Source organism: Seriola aureovittata, chromosome 5, assembly GCF_021018895.1.
Source record: "Seriola aureovittata isolate HTS-2021-v1 ecotype China chromosome 5, ASM2101889v1, whole genome shotgun sequence".
Lineage (NCBI taxonomy): Eukaryota > Metazoa > Chordata > Actinopteri > Carangiformes > Carangidae > Seriola > Seriola aureovittata.
Genome location: NC_079368.1, coordinates 27,290,084 through 27,306,453, shown reverse-complemented (window position 1 = coordinate 27,306,453; position 16,370 = coordinate 27,290,084). Strand labels below are relative to the sequence as shown.

General features: G+C 40.2%; 1 protein-coding gene across 3 annotated transcripts in view; it reads left to right on the top strand.

The window, feature by feature from the left end:
* grid2 (glutamate receptor, ionotropic, delta 2) overlaps positions 1-14,484 on the top strand; it is a 469,811-nt gene extending 455,327 nt beyond the window's left edge. The window contains exons 16-17 of one of the 3 annotated variants that reach the window (XM_056376390.1): positions 8,360-8,631; positions 11,347-11,602. In XM_056376390.1, coding sequence (XP_056232365.1) covers positions 8,360-8,631; positions 11,347-11,452 — 378 coding nt within the window. In that variant the 3' untranslated portion in view covers positions 11,453-11,602. Of the gene's footprint in view, positions 1-8,359; positions 8,668-11,346 lie in introns of all 3 variants that reach the window. The other 2 variants (XM_056376391.1, XM_056376388.1) reach the window with 2 other exon arrangements.
* Positions 14,485-16,370: the final 1,886 nt, after the last annotated feature.

Below are 16,370 nucleotides of genomic sequence, written 5' to 3'. Positions count from 1 at the left end.
TGTGTACAAAGGTATCTCTCAGGCTCTGAGAGCATTGTATTCATTTCCCTTTCTCACCCATAATCATGATCTTAATGGGTCCGTAAGCTTATAAAATGTCCTGTCATGTTATTAATTCTAATTTTTTGCCTAATTAAAGTTACCGTCAAATTATAAAAATGATTAACCATAGAGACATTCTCAGCCAAAATAAAATTGAATGTGAGTGTAAACTGAATTAAGCAGCAAATTTAACTCAACTTAATTGAAGAGGATGTTTATTTTTCACTCATGTTATTTCTTCTTTGTCTTCATTAGTTTATCTAAAGTATTGCCAATTATAGCAATGCCAAATAAGATGTCTGACATTACGTATGATGTAATTTTAGGTGGCCTGGGTGACACATCCACAATACACATACTAACACACTGAAAGAGTTTCGGTTTAGTTACTGTGAATGAGTTGATGTAGCTGCATGTCTTCATAGTTACAGTCTAGACCATAAGTATTTGGACAGTTACACATTTTTGTTGTTCGGGCTCTGAGCTTCAGCACATTCAGTTTAAAATGAAACAATGGATATGACATTAAAGTGACAAGCACCAGCTTTAGTTTGAGTAGGTTTACATAAACATAGAGAGAAGTGTGCGGGATATAACCCACATAGTGCCCAAAGTTTAGGGATTCAAAAGTAACTGGACAGATGCACATTAAGTCAAACAAGATCATCATAATGATATATTGTGGAAAATCCTTTGCATTCAGTGACTGGCTGAAGTCTTTGACTCTCAGACAACAGCAGACACATTCTATCTTCCCTGGCAATGCTCTCCGAGACCTTCACTGCTGCCTCCTTCAGCTCTTTGTTTGCTTTGGCTGTACATTTAGAATAATTTTCCTGCTGAGTGATGAAATGTTGTCCAATGAGTTTTGATGCATTTGGCTAAATCTGAGCACACAAAGTGATATTATACGTATCTCTGCAATCATCCTGTTGCCTCCATCAGCAGGGAAATCATCAATGAATGTCAGTCCAAAGGTTCCATTGGCAGCCATATATGCTTCAGCCATAACAGAACCAACATCTGACAGATGATGAGCTGTTCCTTTCCAAATTGAATGTGCAGAAGCACAGAGCCCAAAAACACAAATGTATAAATGTCAAATACTCCCCCAAGACCATGTTTACATTGTATTCACATCCTTACATTTCTTAATACGCTGATGATACAAAATCACAGTCTAGAACCTCAGTATGGATAATTTAGTGGCATTAATCCCCATTTACTTGTTTAAAACTAGTGAGTATTTGCTCGGTTGACCTTGTAATATATTCAGTAACCTGCTAATGCTCGTGTTCTGCAAAATCTCACCTTTTTAAATGTTTTATTAATGTTGCCATGATGGTGCTGATTAATTTAAAACAAGCCAAATGTGTCAGTGTCAACAGGGTAATCAACCACTTATCTTTCTGAAAAGTTCATTTTTTGGAGAAAAGACGACCCTGGCAACATTAAAAGCAGAATACCAAAAAAAACAGCCTCAGGGCCTGTTGGAGGCTACAGTGTGCCTTGACCAAGGCAGAGTCAGAAACTGACTCACAGTATTAAACATGGATATTTATACCAGTGTTCTCTCCAAAACAGTGGCAACACCCCACCTCGTAAATTAGCAGCAGCACCCTGTGAAATATCCAATCAGCCTATGTGAGGCTGATCACCTCAGCAGGGATATCATTTGAAGCAATCACAGTGACGCTGGCAGCATCTTCTCTTGGTACAAACCCTGCACTCTTTTATGATGATGGTAGCTTTGTTTGGTCTAACATAGACAAGAAAGGTAAGACTGTCAAAGAAAAACCCAAATTTTCTATGAATGCAGTGTAGTTACATAAGCTCGGGCCCTTTTCACCAGAATATAACAGAGTGATAACCGTCATTGCAACCTCTCTATTTCAGTAGCCTTTTATCCACAAAAGGATTTGACAAGGATTTAAACCAGTTCCCAATTCAATTTCCAACCCCTACCCACCTCGTCACGTCCCATGCCTACTGCTATGTTTACCAAAACACAGAGGGAGGAAGTGTTTGAGTAAATGACTGAAATCAAAAGTGTGAAATTGCAGCCAAGTGTGGCAAATTTTGTATGCAAAACATGCCACTGATGAACTGAAAGAAATGTAATTATGTGTGAAATAATATTTTCACTTTTGGTTTAACGATTATTATGTATGTGTTGGTAAAAATTAGGCTGAGTCATGAAGAAGCACAGATTAATTTTAGCAGAAAATGTTTTTGCCACCAGGTAAAATTACTTTGGCTTCAACAAATGCATTTTCCCTTTTTGAGGAAGCTATTTGATAAAGACAGGTTAAGATTAATTTGTAGATAATGACTCGATAATGAGAATTACTGTATCATACAACCTCCAGTCCTTAGCTATAAAAATCAAGAGGAATTTTAAAGTCTGTCACAGTGTATTACAAATATTGTTGCCCGGTTACCAAAATGGGCTTTGATGGGGGGAGAGAAGATGACCATTACACTAATTAGGATTGTCTAAGTGATCATCTCTGCATTACTACCAGAAACAAGTAAGAGAGTTCTGTCCCGTCACCTTGATCTTTGGCGTCATGATAATTTAAAGTTCCACCAAGAATAAATTAAGAAATATGACAAAAAAGATGGGAATGGAAATTGTGACTATACCCAGGATGATTCAGTGTGAGGTCAGGTTACTTTTCATGATTAAAAAAAAAAAAAAACTAACACCAATCCACTCAAAAGTAATGTCTGCGTCTACATGAAAACTCCATGAACCATCTGTTCCAAATGATGAAATGAGCAGCTCCTGGTCGAACACTGGTGCATCATCACAAATTATTGCATCACTGCAATTTCTAGTCTTTGGAGACAGATGCTTAGTTTCATTCAGAAGTAGTTGTTTAATTGCTGTCAGTTAATGATGTGACTTGAGTGTTGACATCCTTTAACGTGAAAGACAGAAAAATGCTACAAACAAAACTGAAATTGGTGTGTTATTGCAGGCAAAAATGTGGTTTGTGACTTGAATTATGTGCCTCATTAGTTGTAATCACTGCAGTGTGCACAGGCTTGTTTGACAAACTACTTGTAAGTTTCATACAGCTTTGTTTACTGCAGTCCAATAAACCACCTGCAGTTGCTTGTAACTGATCAACAGTGGCAAGTGATTAGTTTTATTCATCACATGTCCTTTGGGCTATTTGTTCATTGATCTATTTAATTGCTTAATTTTACTCACACTGCATGTAGATTCCTTGTTAGAAACGGAATCAATTTAAGGCTAGACTTGCTGATGCTGTAATGGGATGTGTGCACTTCTATGACTTCTGCATAAAGTCCCATGCAGACTCCTCCTATCTCAGTCAATTCGCCATGTGCAATTTCCCCGTGCACCTGGCATGATGTGCCATTAAACCGACTACAAGCTGCAGTGAGAATAGAGCAACATTATTCAACAGGAGGTAGACTGCAGTCTGCTTGAGCTTAATTTAGTTTCTTCTCTATTGCTAATTTCCCCATCATCTAATTGTTTTTGGTAAATCAAGTTTAATATATTAGATATATACACAGCATGCTACTGCTCATCATGTTGAGAGCCTGTCGTATGTGACTGAAACAGAGATTGCACATCTCCTAGTTGATTCAGCATTGTCAGTGTTCTCTCATTTATTATCAGGCAAGATTTTTTTTTTCTAGTACACACACAGACACACACAAACCACATACCCCCTACCTCCAGTCCCCTGCTCAGTTACCAGCTTTAATCTGTCATTCAGACCAGTAGTCTTGTCCACCCCTGAGCAGCCACAAAGACACTAAAGCTTCAGTTGAGTCCAAAGTCATGTTAAGCACAGTGTGGTTCAGCTGCAACATACCCGCCCCCCGCTATCTTCATTAGCCACTAAGAGCAGCCAGTGGAATCAGCCCCTGACTGAGCGCAGAAGGCAGAAGTGTAGTCACAACAGTGAATAGGAGGGACAGCAGGGATCTAAACGGTAATAGTCTTTGATTCTCTTTGTAGATCTTGTTAAAGGTTTTGCATGTTTTGTGGATAAAAGGCTACTGAAATAGAGAGGTTGCAATGACGGTAACAAGGAATCTACTGCGAGCAGCTTATTACGATGGAAGGAGGAAGTTAGGTGCCTGAACCTAAAACTGTGACTGTTACCATGGCGATGAAGGTCCGATATGCCTGCTGCTGGTACACTCTATGAATTGTATCCAAGGTTCTTAACGAGCGAAGTTGGAGGACTTGTTGGACAGTTGAAAATAGCCACTATTGAGTTAGAAATCACATATGGACGCTCTTTATATAATGCAGTTACATTTAGTGATCTCACATTTAATATCTGATGACAGTTAGACTGTGATATAGGTTAAATAATCTACCCCAATGAGGGACTGTACTATGACCACAAAATTTCTTTCATTTCTTTGTTTTCTATACTATGGGAGTAAATTGTATTTAAATACACTTAAAAACAAAGATAGATATCAGTGGGAGAAAAGCAATGGAATATCCAAGTTAAGTACAGACTAATAGTGTATTATTAGAAGAGCCCTTCCGTTGACTCCATGGTGAAAATGAAGTTGGCTCAGTCAGCCATGATTGTTTTGATGGTTGACCCCTGACTTTTATCCTTCACCCTGCCAATAAATTGACCTATTGATTGCCTTTCGTTTAGCTCAAAGGTTACTCAGAGTAACCACTGAACCTAAAGGGGTCAGAATCCTTCAAACAAAGTCTTGTCGGATCACCGAACAGCGTCCGAAACCCCCCGCATCCGCACCCTTACGACACCCGCCAGAATTGGGCGAGCCGCACCAGACCGCTTTTGTAATTTCCTGAATCTAACAATTCACCAAGCATGCCCACTTCACTCAGTGACTGGCCAGGAGGATGGAGGTGAGAGAGTAGGCAGGATTTTAATTTTTCTCTCAAGCTTGATGTTTTCATTTTCTAGACAAGCACTGTCATCACTTTTCATGTGTATAAACAAGAGCAACAACATGAATGCCTTAGAGGAATTATTGTGTCTCCTGTCTCTATGACTGCAAATGTTTCACCTCACCCTTGAGTGTGATAAACATTTTCCCCTCAGATGTGGTCAGACATGTTGTACAAACCAGTTTGTTTCCAACACACTGACACACAGCTTGTCTGTAAAGGCCACTGCAAATTATAAATAGAGCTCACCTCGTCAGTCAGTGTTTTTAATTTGGCTGAGATATTTTGTATACCTTACAAAAGTCTCGTCATTGTTCATCCATACGAATCACTGTCTGTGCAGAATGTTTTCAAGCTGCAGAGATAGTTGCTGAGAACAGAGGAGGAGAGAGTCAGAATGGTACCACTGCAGCATATCCTGACTCAGTGGAGGACGGAAGACAAATTTTAGTCAACTTCAAAGCAGCTAATTAGATAAATTGCATATGTTGCGTTTTATCGGCTGGGGAAAAGTCTGCCTCTGCATGCAATTTGGCCTTAGTCATGGCCAATGGAGTAAGTCTGGTGTGTTTAATGTCATCTAACTTCCTAAAGTTGAATTAATAAAGTGAAGCAAACCATAAAGCTTGTAATTAACTCCACCAGACGCCTTGCTCTCTGTCAGTTTAAATGAAGAACTCGTTGGCCTCCATCTTGCTGTCACAGTGAATGGAAACATCACTTGAGACCATCTCACTGGGCCAACATCACGCAGCCCCCTGCGTATTTTTGCAAACTTCATATAAAATAGGAGCTTGTGGTGTCCCACTCTTTATGAATGGGTCTAGAAGACTTGGCTTAGTGAGATACACTGGCACCACGAGTATGAATTAGGAGTGCAGACTTGGCATGAGGACTCTACTCCCACGCAGTGAGAGACTTACTGTATAGAGAGTTCAGGCTAATATCAGCCACAGTGTTTCCCATGCATTTCGCAACCAGTACTGAATATATTTTATATTACTGAATGTAATATTTCAGATACAACCTCACAGTGTTCATGGATATCTCTAGAATCATTCTGTTACATAGAACATTTTAAAGTTGGGTGCAGTTTTGCCTTTGGGATTATCAGTCGGGTCTCACCACTCACATGTTTGCTAACCATCTCTAAACATTTTTAATTTGAAAATTAAAAGACATATCCTCATTTGTCTTCCGTGAAGATGATAAACACCTTCCCCAATATGGCCCCCCTTACTGTAACACACACACACACACACACACACACACACACACACACACACACACGAGCTTGCCTTCTCACATGCATGCATACACATCACCATTTAGCTCACCTCTTCCATCATGTCAGGCTTGTGTCGATATAACGAATGCTCAAACTTTGTGTCAAATACTCCATGTCATGAAACCCATTAATGCAAGATATACTGTACATTTGTTCAGTTTGTTTTAAACATGCTTCATAAGCCCCAGTGTTTTTCCGTTCATGTTCACTCTATCTCTCAGCAGTCAAGAATCAGGTTATCTCGCCCACAATGACACACACAACTTAAGATTGATGCGATTCACTTCAAATTAGTAAATACTGGCATAAATCATGACTGTCCTCATCCATCAAATTGTATCGCCAAAACATCATCACCACTTGCAACATACATGCTTTCTGTATACATGGAAGCGCAGAATCCACCGTTCAGACTAATTCAACTGAGCTTTTTGTGTCTGTTTTATTATACATACTAAAACATGCATAATCACATACTGTGCATACTGTCTTTACATGCCTTTACATTCATACCTTACGCTGAAATGCTGTGTTAACTGCTTTTGACTGTGGGCTCTCTGTCAGTGTTTGTGTTGTGTGTTTTGTGCTGTGGTTCTGTGTTGTGTGTTGTGTGTATTGGAATGGCTGACACTGTTATCTATGAGGCTGCTTTTCGACGTATGCTTATTTGTGTTTCTACCGGGCTTAAACAATCACAAACACAAAAGCACACTCTTCTAAAGAGCCGACTCACCTGGATCACCAGTGATAAGAGACGTATCATGATTGAGCACATGTAACAAGGATATGTACACAAAATAAAAGGGGATTGTGTAACTGTGTCCCTGGAGTTTTGATAGTACACATTTGAGTGAATTAATGACTACAGTGCAGTACAGTGTGTTCCATTTATAGATTTGGCAACACTTTTTGGAAATTAGTCCTCCTCTGTATTGCTTCTCTTTTACTGTGCTACAAGCATCTAAACTCATTTTGGGTTGGGTGTGTGATGTCTGGGTATGTTTGTAATGATAGTGCTGTATATCTGATGAAAAATAGATCAAGGTGCCCTTAACGCTGTTTTGCGGGCAAGTCTAAACTTTGACATCTTGATTCTTTTGACAAGCTATTTGCAGATTGCCAGTGTCCTGAGGCCCATTTCACTCATAACAGGGCGGCTGTATTGCTTTAGCCTTTTAGGCCTATATATGTTCTTCCTGAGGTTTGTATGAAAGAGTTCTGTCAATGGAATCAACGCCATCTGCACAAATTCAAAACTGAGAGTAACTCTGCTGCTGCAGATATTCAAAATAGAGATAATTGTCATTGTCAGAACTCTTCCATAATAGTTACATCTGTGGTTTTGACCATGTCTGATGTTTCATATAATCCATATAGATTTAGCATGAGAAGAGCAGGCACTTCCTTGCGTATCATCTTCTTTGATACACCTAAAACATCTGACCTCTTATTTTTGAACATTTATGGTTTGGATGGGAATTGCTGATCTTCTCGTTCTAACTCTATACAATGATCTGTGTCACTGTGGCTCAAAGCTCTCATATTTTGTCTCATGTTTTGTTTTTGTAGATAAGTACACTGTGTTGAGGGGTGTAGCGGGCGAGGGGGAGAGAGAGAGGGGGAGAGCAATACAAAATGCCATTTAAACATCTCCCCTTTCCAGGTATATAACGACTGTGTGAATGTCTCTCTGAGGACACAACACAGAACGACCTGCTTAACTGTGTGTGCTGACTGACTGCCATGTCTTTCTTCTCGCTCACCCCCCACCCGTCTGTCTCTCCAATTGACTTCTCTCTCTCCTCCACCTTACCATCCATGTGCCTGATCTTGTCTGTCACTCATCCCCTCTCTGTCTCCGCCCGTCTGCCGATTGTCTGCCTGTCTGTCTACTTGGCTTCTTTTTTTTTTTTCTTTTCTTTTGGGCTCGTTTTTAATCTTCCCACTCAACGTGCATGCACACAAACACACAAACACATTTATATGAATTACTCCACATTTCTCTTTCACCACCCTCTCTCTGTCTGTTTTTCTCCTCCTGTCCTTTTTGCTCAAACACACACACACACACACACACACACGTCACACACTCACACCAGACACAGGCAGATGGCTCATCTGCCAGGCAAGCTGCCGATCCGTGCCCTCACAGCCCCAACGAGCATCCTCTTGCCTTGGGCGGTCAGACCCAGAACCAGACGCCCAACACCACCAACACCACTGCCCCCACCGCTACCCATTACCAGCCCCCAGCATGCTGCGACATTCCCTGCGCCCTGATCGTGCAGCACTCCTACGAACCCACCAACCCCTCCGAGCTCACCCCCAAAATGAGAATGACCACCTTCACCACCTCACCTCCCACCCCAAGGTTATACATACAATAGAAGATAAAAATAAATCATTGGTTAGTAATGATTAAAGATAGATTTTATTTGAAATGTCATGATATATAAATGATAATGGAGTTAGATAAATGACACACACAGAGAGAAAGGTTCAAACTTTGGTGTTCACAGTACAGCAAAGCTCTCAGCTGGAAACAGATGTACCTCTTTGAAACACTTACCTGGCAAGTTGCCAGTTGACTATATGTGCAATGATGCCTTTCTGCCATTAGATGGTGCTGTCTCTCTATCTAGAGGCAAATAGAGCATCATCTTTGACCAGACAGTCAAAGTTACATGCTCTGTATAATTATGTATTTCAGGTAAAAGCCTGCAATGGAGTATTTATTTTATGTAACATAGAGAGTTTATTACAACTGAAGCCAAAAAACCATTTCATGGTCTAAACTTGGCTTTGTTGTCCAATATAATGCCTTTGCAATACGCAGTAAATTAGAGATGTATATTTAAATACATTTCAGGCACCCTTCATTTTATTATGTCATTTATGTCCGTATAGGTTATGATCATTTGGGGGATTCATTGTTGACTTCTCCTCTGTAATGTTACAGTGGGTCTTGCAATGGAGGGAAAAATAACGTTTTGCTTCATTGTAATATAAATGCAGTCAGGTCCTACTGCTTTTCCATCAAAACCTTCCACTTTTCCTTACCTCAGTCCCTTTCAATCACTCCTTGTAGTTACCCATTAATCTCCTGTCACAGACAACACACTGACCATTTGTGATTCACTCTTCTCTTTCACTTCCCTTAATTTCTTTTGATACCAACTCTACCCCTTCGATATTCCCTCCCTAAAAACATTTAGTGTGTGTATGGTAGTGTCAGGACAAACATTAGCGCCCCCTCGTCCCCTCCTTCCCCGCACTGTCCCCTCCTTAGGTGGCAACCAGGGGGCGCCACTGTTGGTCCACTCTGTGCGTGAGCTACATACAGTAGGGCCAAAGCCCCCTCCAGACCCCCCAGACCCAAAGGACACGGTCAGTAAATCTACTTTTACCCACAATAAAGTGACTCCTTTACCCACAAAACCCTGTTTGCCTGAAACACCAAAAGGAGAAACCTAAAGTTATGTGACACCCCACACCACCCACCATCTACCTCTGAGACCCTTCAGGAAACCTTAACTCAGCTCACCTCCCATGAATGTAGAGAAGCACATTGCCACATTTGTGGACAATGCGAACATTTCAAAGTTTGGCAGCCTCCTTTAACACTGTTCACGTGAGCCCTGTCACGCTCTATCCTCACCTCATTCATTGCAAACTGAGCTCCCTTGCACGCCTGTCCACCCCTCCCCTATCCAGTAAAAGCATGAAACACCTCTCACTGAGTGTTACCATCCTTTAGACCATGTGGATAAGTTATGTATATGTGAATATAGTCATATAATGTATGCTTTGTAATTTTTATAAGTTTCATTTACCTTATACTATAAATTAAGCTAAAGCTTAAGTTAATGTATGTGCTTCCTCTATAGGTGGACTTGTTTAGATTGTTAAGACTATATTGTTTGATTGAAGTTAAAGCATCTGTTTTGTTCGATGCAGTTGATAAATAAGCCATAACAGCTGCAGTGATGAATTGTATTTGGCCTGAAAAAGATTCACTTGAAAATGAGATGTTAATCTCAACGTGAATTTTTTAGCATGATGGCCAGAATACAATACAGGTGACAAGAAGCAAAGAAATACATTAGATAAGTAAGGTATTATTGAGCATTTGGACTGCCTTATAGTATAAGTTGTATTTGTAGTGTAATATTAGATAATGTTTGGTAACGCTTGCTCGACAGTAGACCTAGCACCATGGAATGCAGAGCACACAGCATGACTGCGGTGTGTGTATTCCAGATTATCCGCACTCCCTTTAAGACCGTGTAGAAGTGTGTTTATGTTTCTCTCTTTCAATATCCTGACCACAGCTCAGAGTGTGCTTCTCTATCCTTCCCTCCATCTTTCCCCTCCTCTCTTTTTCACTTTCCCTGCTTCCTGTCACATCCATGCTCACCTTCCATCAAACATTTATGTATTACCTTTATTTTGTGTCACCCTCACTCTCACACTTAACCACTGCACTTATCTCAACTGGAATCTCTTTTTTAATTGTGCCAAAACTTTTGTTTGGCCACATGCATGCCCTCTTTCCTTCATCATATCATCATCTGCATTGTCCAACACTGTTCTCTTGCTTTCACTATTATTCCTACTATCCATTTATACTGGTCGGGTGGGCGATATCCCATCCCTGACGCTTGGATACAAAAACAACCCATCCTTGTCCACTTCCTCTTTTTTCAAAATATATCCTCTCTGCACATTTCCCTACTTCTCTATTTGTACTACCTTCACTCCTTTTCTTTCACCTCCTTCCTTCCCTTTCCGTCCTTTATCCAACTTCATCACTCCCATCTTCTTTCTCACCATCTCACTCCTCGTTCTAACATTCTCATCCCTCACTCTGTTCTGCTGTTCCCTTCTCTCTCTCTTTTCTTTTTCTCACCCCCCTGTCCCCTCCTATCCCATCCCTTCTCATCCCTCCTTTTCCAATATTTTACTTCCCACCTCATATTCTTTCCAATTTCCTTCCCTTCTCATTAACCTCTCTTCCCTTCTATCATTTACCATCACTGCTTCCTCTTCTCCTTCCTGCTCCTTTCCTTCCCCTCCCTACCTGCAGGACGATAAGGAGATCGACCTGGAGCACCTACACCGCCGGGTTAACAGCTTGTGCACCGAGGATGAGAGCCCCCACAAGCAATTCTCCACCTCTTCCGTCGATTTAACACCCCTTGACATGGATGCGCTTCCCGCTGCGCGCCAGGCACTCGAGCAAATCAGTGATTTCCGCAACACCCACATCACCACCACCACCTTCATCCCCGAGCAGATCCAGACCCTCAGCCGCAGCCTCTCTGCCAAAGCCGCCGCTGGATTTTCCGCTGGTTTCGGTAGCGGTGGCGGTGGCGGGGGCGGTCTCCAGGACCACCGGACTGGCGGGGTGGGCCCTTTCAGGCAGAGGGCCCCCAACGGTGGCTTTTTCCGCAGCCCCATTAAAACAATGTCCTCTATCCCCTACCAGCCCACAGGTCCAGGACCCAACTTTGGATATGGCAATGATCCAGACAGGGGCACCTCCATATGAGGAGTTGCTAAGGATACAGTTGGTTCAGGAGGAAGAGGAGGAGAAGGAGGAGGCAAGGTGGTTAGAGTCAGTTATGGGGTGGTAGAACAAATACATTATGGCTAAGATAAAAAGTCAGAAGATAGAGATCAGTGTACATAGGAATCTCTCTGTTTTATATGTGGAGAAAATGATGGAGGTTCAGGGGCGTTCCTTATCCTCCTGCAAACCATGCTGGTGAGGTGCAAGAAGGGAAGTGGGGGGTGGGTGGGGGTCTTGAATCTTTGCTTTGTTGTTGTTGTTCTTGTGATTGTTTGGGGGATTATTTTGGGGGATATGTGTGAAAGGGGATCTTTTTTATTGTTTCTGTTTTATGACATGAGGACTGCCTCATGTAATGGAGATTTGCTGAAATGACCCGACTCCTATTACTGTCTGAACCCCGCGTCAGAGGGTTTCGTTTATACGACTCCAACCACAGGAAATATTTCTACATTCTTGTGAGCTCCAGGGCTGCCATTTGTGGATGACTGGTTGTATCTTAAGCCAAGAAACAACAACTAATAAGCAATTATGGGGCAGAAGTTATTTTATGATGGTATATATAACCCATAGTTTTGTCTGTAGCCCTGGGAATGCATACAGCAGCCTCTTGAAGTTTTGAAAAGGCCCCGTCTCAGTGAATATTGGAAGATCCCACTTCTCCAGGTTTACGCTGCCTTTTCACTATGTGGGAGTCCATGCTCAGTTTTCTCTTCTTCTCTGGTGGTGTTTCACCAATACCTGGGGTTCTAAATGTGTAATCATCTCCAAGATGGTGTCCACACAGTGGCTGACTAGACCTAAGACTTTACAGCTGAACACATGCTGACACCTTGATGGTGCATCGGTCTGAAAACTGTTGAAATGCCATGACAGTGCAACAGTATGACACTGTAGAATCACCAGTTTGGTGCATCGATCTTAAACTATTTCTGCCATTTTGGTGCATCAGCCTGAAACTGTTTTCACCATTTTGATGCACATTAAAGACTCTTTATCAATCCCACTGCACTGTACCAGTGCCCACAGACCTGTAAGTGATTGTATGTAGATCTGACCTTTTCTTTTCTCACCTGTATTGTGTGCTTTTCAAGTCAAGGTGAGATCCTCTAATCAGACTCTGAGGGATAGTAAAAAGGGATGATACAAAAAAACAACTTAAAGAGAAAAAAAGATAAAAGACAAGCTGAAAGACTTCAAAAAGCTTATGCTTATTATATGTCTTTTATTGAATTTTGTTTTTGAAAAAAAATAGATTTTAATGCGTGGAATGTGTTTTGGTCAGGAAGTACAAAAAATAACATTGTTCTGAGCTGTCTACTTGTTTTTTCCCTCAGCAAACTTTGAAAAACTGCTAAATGAGTGCTGTAGTCTCTGGTTTTGCATCATTGTCATTCAAACTTTTACTTTTGATTTTTCTTTGTTTTGCTTAATTTTACTGCTGCCATGGCCTGGGTGTTTAAAAGATAAAAGCCCATTCTGTAAGGTCATGTCATGTTTGAGTTCATTGATCACTTCAGGTTCAAGTGAAATTGAGTTGATTTTGTGTTGAGGAGAAGCCATTGCAACAGCATCTTCAGTACAGGCCTTATGTCAACTAGAGAGTTGTACCCTTCCAATTTCCAGTCAAACCCAAAATATCACCGTGTACTGGAAACATTTAAGAGCAGCAAATCAGTGGTTGTGCTTTAGGGTCATGGGAATGTCACAAAGAATCAACGGCCATCAAAATCCAGTGGCTGCCTTTTATGAGATGAGTCCGAAATATACTTCTATTTCATATCTGTAATGTTAAGGGTACTGTTTATATAACTTGTTTTTTTTTTTAAAGTGCCAATTAAATAAAATGAGACCATTAAGGTGCATTTTGGGGTGGGGAAGGGAAATGGTACATTAAGACTATTAAAGGATATTTTGTGGATTAGAGGCTGGGGTGGTAAAATGGAACCAAACCTTTTTCACTAACACTGTATTAATAATTGATAATGTTAGTTGTTTAGAACAAGTTTTCAGTTTGTTATCTTTAAGAACTAAAACCGCAAAATGTTGTGCGTAGAGAACTCAGTCAAGCCACAGTGTTTTGAAGCAAGCGTTCTTAGGCATTCTTTTCTTATATTAGGCTACAGTATGGCTATTGAATGACAAATAGGACACAGACATTTAAAAAGTTTTATTTAGTATAAATGAAAGAGACATTATAAAATGTATATTTTACATGTTGATGCTATTTTTCTTTAACAAAAAGAGAAGAGTATATCATGATGAGCTTTAGTGCTGAGTTTAGCAGTCACATTACTGCAATTGGTTTTCCCTTGTCCTGCCCCTGGTCAACATACACACAAACTCTTTGCTTTTCTCATGTCACCCTGAGTTCATTCTATTATTTGCTGGCTAAATAACAAAAAGTGGCAAGTTGATTAAAAAGAAAGCATGCACAAACTTGCTATTGCTATCTGTTAACATTTTTAATTTCATACATAGAACTACAGGATTTACTTGATAATTTTCAAAAATTTATGATGTACAGTATTTAATATAGGCCTATTTTGTTGTATGTGTTGCATATTATTCAAAAACTGAACAAACTTGGGCCTCTGTTACAAGTGGCAAAGCTTTCTGTGTATAATTTGTCTAATAAACAGGTTTTCTACAGTGGGATCGTATTTGTTGTCTTTGCTAATCTAGACAACCATGAATGAAAGATGGCAAATTTCAAATAGCAAATTGTGAATAATTGCTGTTACATATTATTCTTTGTGATTTAGGGGCTCATCTCTGACAAGGCGGCAACAACACACCAAAGTCAAGTTCTCCTTCATGTCACACCGAACATCTGTAAATTTAAAGAAAAAGGCATGTCACTGATGAACAACTCGTCAGAGATCAAATTTCACACTGAAGAAGCTTCCACATAACAAGTGTAACTGTCTGCTCTTTTTAGTGAACAGAGGCATGATCAAATAATCAAAAGAATACTTGACCAGCAGACTTCACATCTTCCAACAGGATTGCCAGAGTTCCTTCACTCCACAGCACTCACAAGATGAACACACATCACATCTTACTGGTAAGTTGATCCAGGTACAGGTACGTAAACACTTGCATCAAGACAGCTGCTGTAACCACAGGGTTTTTGTATGGATTCTCTCCCTTACTTCCCCTTTTATTATTATTTTATCAACATTTATCATTAGCCAACAAAGGACAACTGATGTGTGATGTCAAAGTAAGATCTAGAATATTCAGTCTACAAATGTGGATGAGTCTGCATAAAAATTCAGTCTTGCAGTTCAAACCTGTAATAATGACTGACCCAGCCTTTGAGGGGGTTTTGTAAATTTGCATGTCACAGTGTAATTTTGACCTTTTAAATTTCAAAGAGCCTATTGATCCAGAACAAGTAAAATTGATTGATGCAGGCAGGGTGTCCTTTAATTGCTAATGAAAAGGATCTTCCCCCTTGTAGCTGCAAATTATGAAACCTAATAGATTTAGGGTGGAATATTTAACTGTTTTAAAGTAAATTGGTTTTAATTGACTTGGATGATATGAGATGATTTTTTTTTATGTGTGCAACAGATTTTAAGTTCAAGCATGAGCTGAGCTTTTGTGTCCTCCACTTTAAATGGGCCACCACTTCAAAGGCCTGTGTACTGCTGTTAACAGTTGGATAGACACACTGCTGAGGACAACTGCTGTCAAGTTCAATGGAGCACTGCATTGTAGTAACCTTTTGTAACCAGAGAGAGGCGCTGTTTAGCTCCCCCAAGTGTCAGTGAGATTTCCATGTCTGTCGGAGGTTGTTGTTATGACAAGATGAATGTCAGCCAGACATTGCCAAAATTGTTGAAAATTAGTGTAGAAAATCAATGTATCAGATGCTGGTGCCTTGAATTCCACTTGGCATATGTGAGTGACTGCCATCTTCTTAGTGTACAGGTCAAAAGAGAGATAACAGTCAGCACCTTAATGTAGTCTTAATCACTTTTGATTTTCTGTAATTTCACCCCCATAGAGAGCAATTCTACACCTAAAGTCATTCTGTCTGTCTTTTTGTTTGGTGAATGTTCCCCTTGATTTGAAGTGTTTTACAGTGACTGGGGGCAAGCAGGGTGTTGGGCACAAAAATATCAACTTTTTTTGTAGTGGAAGAAGTATAACTTTTACTTAAGCAAAAAATTGCAAGGCAACATTGTAGAAATACTCAATTATACGTGCTTGAATTGTACTTAAAGTAGCAAAAAAAAAAGGTTTTATATTAGGCCTATATTTGATGTACTGATGCATGTAAGCAGGCATAGTAATAATACATATTTGAATGAATAGCACATAATACTTTGTAACTAGCCATTATTTTAATATGTAAAATGTTGATCCTCAAAGTAACTTGTAACTAACACAGTCAAAGACTGGAGTAAAGTTTACAACATTTTATAGGCCTACTTATCAACTTATTTTGATGCAATATTTCCCTCTCAAGTACAGTGCTTGAGTAAATGCATGGTTGCTCTCCACCACAGTTAAAATAAATTGCACTT